We start from the raw sequence: 12,244 nt of genomic DNA, 5'->3' as shown, positions 1-12,244 counted from the left end.
GGAGGTGGCCATATCTGAGTCTAAGCCTTACCCTATTTCCCCAACAAGCCTTTCTGGAGCTCTCCTCTCAGAAGGTCCAGCCTCTGCTTGCATATTCTCAAGAAGCTTACTCCGTTTTCATTCCCTCAGGGACAGGAGCCCACTCCCTCTAGAGGCAGCCTTGTCCTCTGTCTTCCCAGCACAGCCACTGCCCACCTCCCAGGCTTCTGGGGCCTGGCTGGGGCAACACCTCCCTCCCCTCCCCAGACTCACATAGTGCCTGTCTTCACTTTCGTTGTAGGCCAGTCTCACCACGCCGTAGGCACCCTGGAAATAGGCACCAGTCAGCCCTGCCTGGACAGGGCAACCTCCTCCAGGACTAGCTCAGGGAATGGGGAGCCTGAACAGCTCCGGCTCCCTCCCCCCTCATCCCATCTCCACCCCCACCAGCTGGCCACCAGCAGGCATACATTTCAGGCAGACAGAAAGAGGGCTGCTGTTCCTGGTAATTGCCTCTGCTTGGCTCAATGCAGCTCTATGCTGCCTCAGACCCTCTTTGTCTTCCATCAAAAACTAAGGAATCAGGAATGGAGAATCATTTCCCACCCCACCTTAGGTATTTCCTAGAGGACAAAACTTTCTTCATTTCTAAGCTGGGGCCTTCCCGGCTCTGCCTTACATTCCCAGGGGAGAAAGAACTGCCAAGCAGAGGATCCTGATAGGCTGCCTACCCAAAGCCTCAAAGGAACAGTCCCCACTGCCTGTCCCAGTCCTACCTTGCCAATCTCACTCTGTAGCTTGTATTGGTTCAGCTGCACACAGTCCTGGGGGGGGGGGGGGGGGCAGGGAGGGGAAAGGGAAGCATCAGATGAAGCTTAATCCAGAGGCAGTATTGATCCCACCTCAGCAGCCTGCTCAGGGTCCAATCCTGGCTCTGGGCCCCTCAATCCCAGACCCCCCCCCCCCCATCTCATCAAGCTTTCATGTTTGGATGGGGAAACTTGGTGGTCTCTATGCCACGAAAAAGGACAAGAGGCCTTGCACGCTCATGTCTGCAAACATGAATGGTGAGCCATGGCTGTACTTTACTCCCTAGGAAGTGGTGAAGGAAAAATACACTGATTCCTGCCTGGATGCTGGGGTCTGGGAGACCTAAATCTGTGAGAAATGCATAAGCAAGTATTTATAGAAGTAGCTGAATGCAAGGTCTTGGCTGCATGGACAAGAAAGATGAAGAGAGCCTTGGGGACAGGAGACCACAGCCCTGGCTCAGGCATAAGAAGCTCAGCCTGTGCAATCAGTAGATTGCTCGGTACTAGGGTTCACTGTCAGATCTAAGTGGAAAACAGAGCCAGTGGGATAGAGGCGCAGAAGTAAGAACAGAGACTGGAAGCGTGCTGGCAGCTTCTGAGTCAGAGGAGACTCTAAGAAGCAGGATTAGAAGTGGGGGCTAAAGCTAGGTTTGACTTGTTATGGGGAGGGTGGACATACTATCGATCTTCAAATTTCTAAGAGAACTTCTTGGGGGACAAGGGGAGGGCCTATTTCTGAGGCCTGGCCTAGGGACAGGAACGGAACTTAACAGTGATTGGCTCAGAAGGAGCTCCCTGGTGGGAAGAGCCATATTGTGAGGTAGCAGGCTCCTCAACTCTGGGGGTATGCAAAGCAAAGGCTAAACAGCTGTGCAGCAGGGGCACAGAAAGAAAAACATCTTCATTTAGGACTATTAAAAGCTTGTGAGCACCCCCTAGCTCTGCCCCACCAACCTCTGTATCTGAGATAGCCACATGGTGGGACTCAATGGTGGGCCTCCTCCAGACCCGTGGGGAGATGTGGCTGGCAGGCCCTGTGGCATAAGGCCCAGCCTGGGCCTCCAGGCAGCTTCCTGCTGGCCGCTCTTGCAGGGAGAACTTCCTGGCTGAAAGGCTGGGCCGGGCTAGTGGGGGTCTTGAAGCACCACCAGGGATCACAGAGGCAGCTCTGGTCCTTGGCGGAGGGTCCACGCCATTCCTGGCAGGCTCTGGACCACCACCTGCCTCCTCCAAGTGGGCCACATCAATGGCTGCCACTCGTTCCACCAACTCTGCCCGAGGGTCCTGGCAGCAGACTGCTGGGCCCCCTTCCATTGCCACAGTTAAGGGGGTCCTCTGTGCAGCCTTACTGGGAACCTGAAAAAAGAGGACAGAGAAGGCTTCAATCCTGAGCATGGACTAAGGAGGTCAGATTTCCAGGCCCTTTGGTCCCACCTTCATGACTTTGCCCTCCCTGTTTCCCCTGCCTGAGTTGCCAGCATCCGAAGTCAGGTCTGCCCCTGCTAACTGAAGGAGTTCCAGGAACTCATGTGGCTCTGCTGCACAGCAGCCCTCTAGACCTCAGTATCCCCATTGGTGAAATGGGCATAGTCACATCTGCCTTGCTGGCTTCACAGGGAAGCAGGGAGAATCCGAGATTCTGGAGTCAGGACAGACTGACATGGGCAGAATACTGGAGGCCCAGCAGCAATGGGAGAAACAGAGTCCAGGGTCAGCTCAGGCCCCTTCCAGCAGACAGTCCAGTGAGTCACCAGCCCCACCCTGGACTGCAGAGCATTCCAGTGCTGCTGCCTGGAAGCTGAGCTGGGCACTGGTAATGCACAGGCCTCCCTGATACTCCAAACCAGTCACTTACCCTCCAGGAAGGCCTCTCCAGGACCACAGAGCGAGTTTCCCATCCCCCATTACTCCCTTCCCTGCCTCAGCAGAGCCTGAAGCCTAGGAGAGGGTCCTTTAGGGGAGGGGCTGCTGCTTTGGTGGCTGTCAAGAGAGAATTCACTAAACTAAAAGGTCACTCCCGGGGTGCCTGGGTGGCTCAGTTGATTAAGTATCCAACTTTGGCTCAGGTCATAATCTCACAGTTTGTGAGTCCGAGCCCCACTTGGGGCTCTGTGCTAACAGTGAGGAGCCTACTTGGGATTCTCTCTCTCTGCCCCTTCCTTGCTCATGTGCACACACTCTCTTTTTCTCTCTCTCTCAAAAATAAATATTTAAAAGGTCACTCCTTATTTTTCCTGGTTTTTCCTTCCAGTTTATTTGTGTGCCCCAAATATTTGTCACAGCTACTCAGACTGAGATGTTCTCCATGGCCTGACCTTACACCCACCCTGACCCCACTACATTCTGAGCCCCAAACCAGGCTCGGGGCCAAAGGCTGACCCCAGCTTGAACCCCAAATTGACCTCTAACCCAGCCCTCACCTTCTACCACAACCCTGGGCTGAACCCTGACCCCAGGCTAAACCCTGACCCTCAGACTGGGCCTCCATCTCTGATCTGCTCTAGGCTGAGCAGTGGCCCCAATCCAGCCCAGTGCCCTTCCCCCTTCCTGGGCCAGACTCAGCATCTTCTCAGGAAAAGGAAGTGAGTGGACTCCTGACCCTCTGCCCTTCCTGTTTGGTGGTAACCTCCTCTCTACCCACACAGTGACTTTAAGAACATAAGTCACCCCTTGTGCCCCCATCATCTTGCTTTGAGAGATGTCAAGCAGGTAGGGCTCACTGGAGCCCACTGGCCACAGAGGAGCCTGGGCTGGGTTCTAATCCTGCCTGTCAGCCTACTGTGGCATCCTGGGTGGGCTCCTTCCTGAGTCTGAGCCTCAGCCTCTGCATCTGTACCATGGACGCAGGATCTTCCCAGATTCCCTAGGGCCAATGCAAGGCTTAGAGATGGACTGTGGGCAAGGGTGTCATCCAGAAGCCCTGTGCTTGGTACGGTGCGCTGAATGAGTGGAAACCCAGAGGTGGTATCACTGATGCTGACATGCAGAAAGGAAGGGGGAAGGGAATCCAGACTGGCAATAGGAAAAGACATGAAGGTTGGACCTAGAGGAATGAGGAAGCAGTTGGTGAGCCCAGAGAATCAAGGATGCCTCCCTGGAAGAAGTGAGAGAATGAGTAGGACTGGAACATCAGGGAGACTTCCCTGGAGGAGGTGAGGGAGGCAGGTAGCACTGGAACATCAGGAAGGCCTCTCTGAAGGAGGTGAGGAAGGTGAGTAGGGATGAAGCGTTAAGGGGTCCTCCCTGGAAAAGATGAGAGGGACAGTGTATGCAATTGAAGGAAGTATCAGGGAGGCTTCAGGAACCAGGCCACTTGTGGGAAGGAGGAAGCCAAGGATGAAAGGAGCCCTCCAAGCTTGGCTGGCCTAGCCCACTCCGTGTAGATGGCCCACTCTGTTGCCCGTCACCCTCACCCTGTAGGCCTCTTTCCTCCTACTAGAATATAAAGTCCATAGATGAGGGCTCTTGTCTGCCTCATCTCCATGAGATCATCGGGATCTGCAGCAGTGCCTGGCACATGGTAGAAGCTCAATAAATGTGTGTTGAATGAACGAGGGGTAGCCATAGGGATCATTAGAGCGCTGTCTCCAGTCGACACGGGAAAGCAGCGTCAGAAACGGGACCCCAACAAGCCCGGGGCCCCAGTCTGTCGTAGGGAATGAATCAATGTCAGGAGCTCAGGCTCTAGGTCTGCAGCCCCCTGAAGAGCAGCGGCCACAGGTGGCCAGGGCCCATAAAATTTGCATATGATTTCCCTGAGGCTGTTATCCCAGCAGGAAGCCAGCTTCCTCTAATGCCCTTCCTTTTCTTTTCTCGAGGGGAAAGTGAGGTCCAGCAAGGGCCAGGGAAGGGCTCACACAGAAAGCCAAGGCAGAAGTCTTTCTGCTCCACCCTGGGGCCCTATTACCTGGTTAAGGGTCCAGGCTCTGATGCCAGGCTGCTGGCCCCATCTCTTCCTGGTCTGGGTCCACAGGCAGGTGACTTCACCTCTGTGCCCCAGTTTTCCTCATCTACAGAATGGGGCTAATAGCAGTCTCACCTCCCTGGGTAGTTGTGAGGCATAAACGTGTGAATCCTGTCCGTACCGGTCTCAGAACTGAGCCTGTCACTGCGGAAGCTCCGTAAAAGTGAGTTGTTGTGCTGCTGTTGTTGTGATTGCCTAGGACACTCTGTGGCCCAGATGGATGTGCAGGCGGCACAAGGCGGCTATGAGGGCTGACGTCAGGCCCTCCACCCTCCCTCCTCCCTGGATCAAATTCAGGTGACTAAGCATGTCTGCGCAGGAGGCACTGGGGAGGCCCCAGGTTCCAGCCTCATGTCCGGGCAATGGCGCCTGGCACCTGAGGCTATGCATCTGAGGGCATGTGTCCACACGTGAGAGAATGTGCGGCCACATGTGAGAGAACTTGTACGGGCAGGGATGTGGGCTGGGGTCATGTGTATGTCTGGGGTGGGTGGGGAGGGAGTCCACACATAGAAGCACATCTGGATGGAGATAGAACTCTACACAGGTGGATAAATGTGTTAATGTGCACTGGGTGCCTTTAGGTCCTCGTGTACGCGTGCTCCAGAATTGGGGTGGGGGGCGGTGGCTGCACGGGGACCATGGGAACCTGATCTTAGAAGGTCAAGTCTGAACTTCCCACACGGTCACCTGTCCACCAGGCTGGGCTGTGTGTCCTGGGCAGGCACCACCCCTCTCTGAGGGGCCACCGAGAAGGTCTCTCAAGGCCCTCCCCAAGCTGAGGCCTCAGTAGTCACTTTATTGCAACTGACTGTGGAGGCAAATGGGGGCTATGTGGGCAAATAGAAGGACAGACATGGGCGCCTGGGTGTCTCAGTTGTTAAGTGTCTGACTTGGGCTCAGGTCATGATCTCCCAGTTCGTGAGTTTGAGCCCCATGTCGGTCTCTGTGCTGACAGTACAGAGCCTGCTTGGGATTCTCTCTCTCCCCCTCTCGCTCTCTGCCCCTCCCCCACTTCTGTGTGAGCACAAGCACACCCATGCTCGCTTGTCTCTCTGTCAAAATAAACTTAAAACAAAACAAAACAAAAGGACAGACAGGCTAGGACTGAGGTCCAAGGCCCAGCAAGGACTCTATGGGCATGGAGAGTCCCCCAGGAACCAGCTTAGTCTGGTAGCCAAGAGTGACTAAACTCAGGCCCTCTCTCACTGGGAAAAGCTACTGTAATCCTGTCCTCCCAGACTTGGGTCATGTTGCCTTGGAAAAGTCATTGAGACTCTTGGAGCCTCAGTTTCCTCATATGTGAATCAGACAAGAGGCTGCCATCCTGCCAACTCCCAGGGCTATAGAAATAGATGAGATTGTGGCTAGAGAAGCAATTTGTGCCTGAAGATGTATCTACATGTAGAAGCCGCTGAGAGAGAGCCTTGATGTACAATGTACAACCCCATATCTGCCCCCTGGCTCCAGGAGGGCCTGGCACATAAACCCCTCAGGGAATCCCCCCACCCCCAGGCATCTGGCTACTTCCAACATGCAGACCCTGGCCCCAGATGCCTACTTGGCCTGGCTTCCTCCTCAGGATGTTCCCCGTCCACCTGGGTCTCTCAGACGAGACCCAGAGTACCAGAGAACGGGCAGATCCCGCCTTTGTCCAAATGTTCGAGCAGCCCCTCTTGGGATGACTTCAGGCACCACTCAGACCTCACTGTGAGTTCTGGAAGGCTGCTGAGAATCTCAGGGCTAGGTTGAGCAGCCACCATGCAGGCAGAGAAGACACGGCCCTGGCCATCCAAACACTGCCCAGAAAGGAAAGCTGCAAGGAGGTGGTCAGGCCACCCAGGCCAGACTCAGAAGGTGGCCCTGACATCGCCAGGCTGCCTCACAGGAGCCGTGTTTATGCTCCTGACAAGTGTCTGGATGGCCCTGGCAACGGGTGCCCTCTGCAGTTCCTGCCTCCGCCCGGGATGACTCAGTCCTCCTTGAGGGAGGCCCAGGCATCTAGTGCCAAGTCATGCTTGAGGATGCCTACCGTGAGGATGCCCCCTCCCATCATCCCCGGAGAAGCCCCAAGCACTGAGGTGGGACCTGCACCCAATTTCGCACGGCAACCCTCAGTGCTTCCTCAGCACATCTTGGCTGATGGTCTCCAGGCATCACCTTCTATCTCTGCCCCTCCTCATCTTCCACACCAGGTCTGCACCTCCAGCCCCACTCTTTCCAGCCAGCTGCCTCCTTCCTGCAATGTTCTTGGGCGTTTCAGACCCACAGAGTCCCCATTGCACTTGGCACTTCCCCCAAGTCTGCTCTTCCTCTGTGCCTGTCGCAGAGGTGGATGCCATCATCCTCCCAATTCTCCAGAAACCCGGGAGCCCTCCGTATCACCCATCTTCTCCCTTTTGCTCATCCTTGCTCCCTTAGCCCCACACTTACTCTCTCCTCTGGCTTCACCACACCACTCGCGGCTTCCCAAACTGCAGACTCTGTTCCGCTGCCAGGGCTTTGTACAAGTTGTGCCTTCTGCCAGGAACACACCTCCCTCTATTTTGCTGCTGGAGGATAGCTCAGATATCTCCTCCTCCGGGAGCCCTCCTTCGTCTCCCCACTGCTGGGTGAGGTTACTAAGTCGGACCCCTTACAAAATCAGGATTTAGATCTCTGCTTTTCTTTCCCACTGCTTCTGCCACACAGTCTCCCCACCTCCAGGCTCATACCCTGAACCCACCCCAAGCCCTCCTCCACATCAGTCGCTAGAGGGAAGATTTCTAACATGCAAATATGGTCACAGTTCTCCCACACCTGGCCTTCCAGGAACTTGGAATCTGGAGGACAGAAGAGGAGGAGACCTAGCCTCATACTGGGGGCTCAAAGGCTAGGGAACAGCCAGAGACACAGACTTCTGGGATCCAAATCCAGAGTCACTCATTCATGCAACAAATATTCAATAAGTACCTGCTATATATGTGTCCAGGGACTGTGCTAGGTGTTGGGAGATAAAGCAGTGAACCATAAAGTCCATGCTTTCATGCAGTTTAATTTCTAGTTAGGACAAGAAGCAACAAACCAGAAAGGCAATAATTAACAGATGATATGTCAAGTGGTATGTGCAATGGAGAAAAATACAGTCATGTAAGGGGGATCAAGAGTGAGGGGCTGGGGGGGGTACTATTTACAGTGTGGTCAGAAAGGCCTTTCTGCAGGATTTGAGTAGAATCTGAAGAAAGTGAGGGAGCAAGCAGTGTGCACATCTGGGAAGGGCATTTCTGGCAGAGAAACCGGCCACTGCAAAGGCTGTGAGGTGGGATGGTGCTCGCACTGTCTGAGGAACAGCAAGAAGGCTAATGTTGCTGGACCGGGATTCTGCATGTGAGAGGTACCCAGGCGAGCAGAGTTACACCCAGGGGAGAGGGCCCAGCCATTTGCCGTGCCTGGTCCCAGGGATGGCTTCCTGGAGGAGGTGGCATGTAAGCTCTTTCATGACCACTGAGTAAGGATTTCAGAGGGGGAGTGGATGGAAGTTCTCACTATGCATGACAGAAAGCCATTTTCTGGCTGAGACTCAGGGCTTGGCCTTGGAGGGGTTCGTGGACAGAGACCAGGAGGCCTCAAAAACCGGAAGATGCTTTTGAGCAGGGGAATGACTCAGTTGGATGAGGTTTAAAATGATCCCCCTGCCTGCTGTGGGTACTGAGAGAGAGAGGCGAAGGAGGAGGCAGAGGTCCCCAGAGTCTGTGGGCCTAGGACACAGTCTGACACACAGTGGGTGTTCAATCTGTATCTGCTGAATGAGGAGTGAGGGCCGTGTGGGGGCCAGTGCATCCTCAAGGACACAAGCTGCGTGCTCCTCCCAACTCCCCAGCCCATTTGGCAGATACACAGCCGCATATGCACCCACCAAGACATAGTCCTGTGACCTGGGACACAACCTTTTCTACACACCTCTGTACCCTCAAGGCACACACAGACGCCTCCCCAGATAGGCGCACGCCGACGTCCACGTCCATGTGATCGGCCCTCACACACCACTCCATCCAGTCATGCACTCCCCTCACACACACAGGCACACTCGTGTCCACGTGACACACACACCCACCTCCAAACACCACACACAGGTCCCTGCGCACGTGTGCACCCTTCCAGCCACCAGTTCTGTGCCTATCAGGCCCCTGAGGCCGCAGCGCCCGCTTTCGCCGCTCCCCTCCACCCCGCTCCATCCAGGGGAGGACTGCGCAGCTAAAGCCACCCGCCACATCTGTCCCATTCATCCACCCCCTCTCCGCCTCTCCCCAGCTCTTGCAGGAAGACTCGGCGGAGGGCCGTGTAGGAGGAGCACTCAGCGCAGATCCACACGTGGGTGCACAGATCTGGGCCCACTCCGCATAGATACGGCCTCCCACCCACAGCTGGGGCGGGGGTGGGTAGTGCGCCGGGTTATGAACGCAGTCCCGCAGACTAGAGCTGGGGAAGGGACGCAGACGGCGGGGCGCCCGCATAGATGCGGTCCCGGCTGCCGGCGCCGACAGAAGCAGGCTCCGGAAAGCACCCAGTAGATCCGGCCCCCCAAAAGGGGGAAGGATCCCCGCACCGATGCGGTCCCAGCTGCCCTCGTTAGACGCGGCCTCACAGACCGTCCCTCTTCCCTGCAGGCTCCGCCGAGCAGACGTTCAGGTGTTCGTCCCCTCCCGCTCCCTGCCCCTGGTCCCCTCCCCACCGACCCCTACCTCGGCGCCCGGCGACAGTCTCCGCGGCCCGGCGGGCGACCAGGCTCGCTCCCGCGGCTCGCGCCCCGCCCCACCCGCCTCGCCAGGGCTGGGATCGCGGAGCTCAGACTGCCGGCGCCGCTCCTCCAGACAGCGCTCCCTCCCTCGCTCGCCGCCGCGCCCGGCCCTCGCTCATTGGTCCGGCTCCGCCGCCCGCGGCGCCGCCCAATCAGTGCCGGGGACTCCTGCCCGGCTCCTGGAGGGGAGGGGCCACGGCGGGCAAGGGCTCCGGAGGGGCCCCTCCCCCTGCGGCGGGGCTGGACCTCCTCACGCCCCCGTCGCCCCAATTAAGGCCGCCTGGGCTCCCCCCAAATCCCTCCAAGCTGCGGTCTGGGCCTCTCAGCCGGGCCTGCGAGGTCCGAGTGCTTACCTCCCCAAACCTTTTGTCTCCTCCCGTCTCGGCCTGGCTGGGGCATGGGCGCTTCGCGGGTGGGGAGTTGGGGGTGGAGATGCGCGGTGCTTACTAGGTGAGGGGCAAAGTGAGATCCGCGACTGAGGGATGCGGCAGAGGTTGGGCGCCAGGGAAAAAGGCCAAGAATGGGAGACTCAGGACTTGAGCCTTCTGCTGGGTGGGGGGTAGGGGAAACGCGAAGTGGTTTATCACAGAGTGTTGGGGTCATAGTTGGATTCATGTTTGGGGAAGGGCTCTATGAACAGGCGGCAGGAATGGCCTAGTTGAAGCAGACGGGATGGAAAGAACTCACCAGGACGTCCTGACCTTCACAGGGGCAATTCCTGGGGATTCCGTCCACCCCCATACCTCTCCTCGGGATTGCTCAACAATTCTTGGTTCAATTATGCAAAGTTCCCTTGTGAATCCTCTGGCACCTCACCCCACCACCTGCCCAAAACAGAGCCCCATGTCACTCCCCCAAACCTGGCCTCTTGTGTCCCTGCCTCAGTCGGGAGCCAGAAAGCTGGGAGTCCCCCTAGCCTACCCCTCCCCGCAACCAGTCCTGTTGAGGATACCTCTTAAACGTGGCTGGAAACCATCCACTTCTCACTGGCTCTCTGCCTCTATGTTAGCTCAGGCCACCATCTTGCTGCACCTGGATTGCTGCAGCAGCCTCTTTGGCCTCCGGTCTCACTCCTCCTACTAGCCTTTCTCCATTCAGCTCCTGCTTAGGAATCTTCTGTGGCTCACCGGTATTCTAAGAATAGGTCTCAACAAGACCTCCATGACCTCAGTCCTAACCACCTGCCTGTCTAACTCCTTTCAGGGCTTGGTTCAATGTCCCTTCTGCCAGGAGCTCTTCCCTATGACCTCCTCACTGCCCAGCATGGCTTAGCAGCCCCTCCTAGGGACTTCCCTGTACTCAGCATTCGTTTACCTGCCTATTCCCCCTCTGGACAGGGTCTGTGTCTGATTCACCCAGCATACAGTCTGACACATCGTGAGCATGTAGGTGCTCAAAAGATGTTTGTCTAATGAATAATTAGATATGGCACTTGGGTTGGATATGTGAGAGTAGCGTTTAGGAAAGAGGGCTGGACCAGAAAGACACTTTTGGAAGTTGTCAGAAAAGACCCCTCATGGTAAGTAGAGCCATGGAAAAGGGTGAGATAACTCAGAGCAAATAAAGCAGAGGCCAAGGATGGAATAGTTGCTTTTAAGGGGGAAAGATTTCTGTACCAAGTAGGATCAGTTTTGACTTAGGTAACAAAAATTCCCATATAAGCCTCAGAGAAGAGAGTCCAAGGCTAGTATGTCAGCTCTGTTCCACAAAGACCTTCCAGATGTGGCTCTTTCCACGCCCTTTCCACTCCAGCAACCCCTTGGTATGACTCTCGTCCTCATGGTTCAGGATAATGGCTAGAGCTCCAGTTGTCACATATGCATCCCTTGCAGTGGATGAAGACAAGGATGAAGAAGAGGGCAAAGGATCTGCACTAGCTCTCTTTTAAGGAAAGGTCCCAAAAGGTGTCACATGCTACTTCCACTTTTATCCCATTAGCTAAAACAGTCACATGGCCAGAGCCAGGTGCAAGAGGAGTCTGGGAAATGCAGTTTCCATTCTAGGCAGCCACATACCCAACTAAGAACCAAGGGTAGCATCACTGTAGACTAGATATCCAGGGACAACTAGTTGACCCCACTATTGAAAGAGAGGCTAGATGGAGAGGCAGAGCACTACTGGTGTGCGAGGCTCTGTGCTAGGCACCTTACATATCTTATCTTACCTCAACCTGAGTAGAGGCTATTATTATCCCTGCCTTGTAGAGGAGCTTGGAGAGTGAAGCAACTTGCCTAAGGACATACAGTGACCCTTGGCAAAGCTGCAATTGAAAACTGTCTTTTCTTTGTGTACTGGTCTGGCTGGAAATTCAGGAGAGGGTGGGTCCTAGGAGCTGTTGGAAGGAAATCTTTTAACAAAGGAGGGCTTGGTCAACAGTGTCAGAGGCTGACAGGCCAAGCAGGATACGGGCTGAAGTGTCTGCTTGGATTTGGCAGCAAGGACGCTGTTGGTAACTTTGCCAAGGGCATTTAGGAGAAGTGGGGGTGGCCGCTGGAGACCAGCTGCACAGGGTGGGATGCAGAAGGAAGTGTAGAAATGTGGGTCTTTCTGGAACAGTGGCAGTGAAGGGAGAGCACGCAGAGCTGCAGAAGAACAAGGGTCCAGAGGAGGCAGAAAGGAGGAGTAAATGCAGGTATTGGCAGAAAGGAGAGGCAGCCTCTACCGGGAGGCCTCTGGGCTAGATAGAAGGGTTGGATACAAAGGAGGAATCCT

General features: G+C 55.7%; 1 protein-coding gene across 2 annotated transcripts in view; it reads right to left on the bottom strand.

Annotated features, from left to right (window-relative positions):
* Window positions 1–9,577, bottom strand: part of CAMKK1 (calcium/calmodulin dependent protein kinase kinase 1) — a 28,405-nt gene extending 18,828 nt beyond the window's left edge. For both annotated transcript variants that reach the window (XM_042915556.1, XM_042915555.1), the window contains exons 1-4: window positions 9,477–9,577; window positions 1,746–2,147; window positions 756–803; window positions 253–306 (exon numbers count right to left, since the gene is read on the bottom strand). In XM_042915556.1, coding sequence (XP_042771490.1) covers window positions 253–306; window positions 756–803; window positions 1,746–2,105 — 462 coding nt within the window. In that variant the 5' untranslated portion in view covers window positions 2,106–2,147; window positions 9,477–9,577. The remainder of the gene's footprint in view (window positions 1–252; window positions 307–755; window positions 804–1,745; window positions 2,148–9,476) is intronic.
* Between the last annotated feature and the right edge of the window lie 2,667 nt (window positions 9,578–12,244).

The sequence above is a fragment of the Panthera leo genome, chromosome E1, assembly GCF_018350215.1.
Source record: "Panthera leo isolate Ple1 chromosome E1, P.leo_Ple1_pat1.1, whole genome shotgun sequence".
Classification (NCBI taxonomy): Eukaryota; Metazoa; Chordata; class Mammalia; order Carnivora; family Felidae; genus Panthera; species Panthera leo.
The sequence above is the reverse complement of the archived record's forward strand: the minus strand, read 5'-3'. Positions and strand labels throughout refer to the sequence as shown.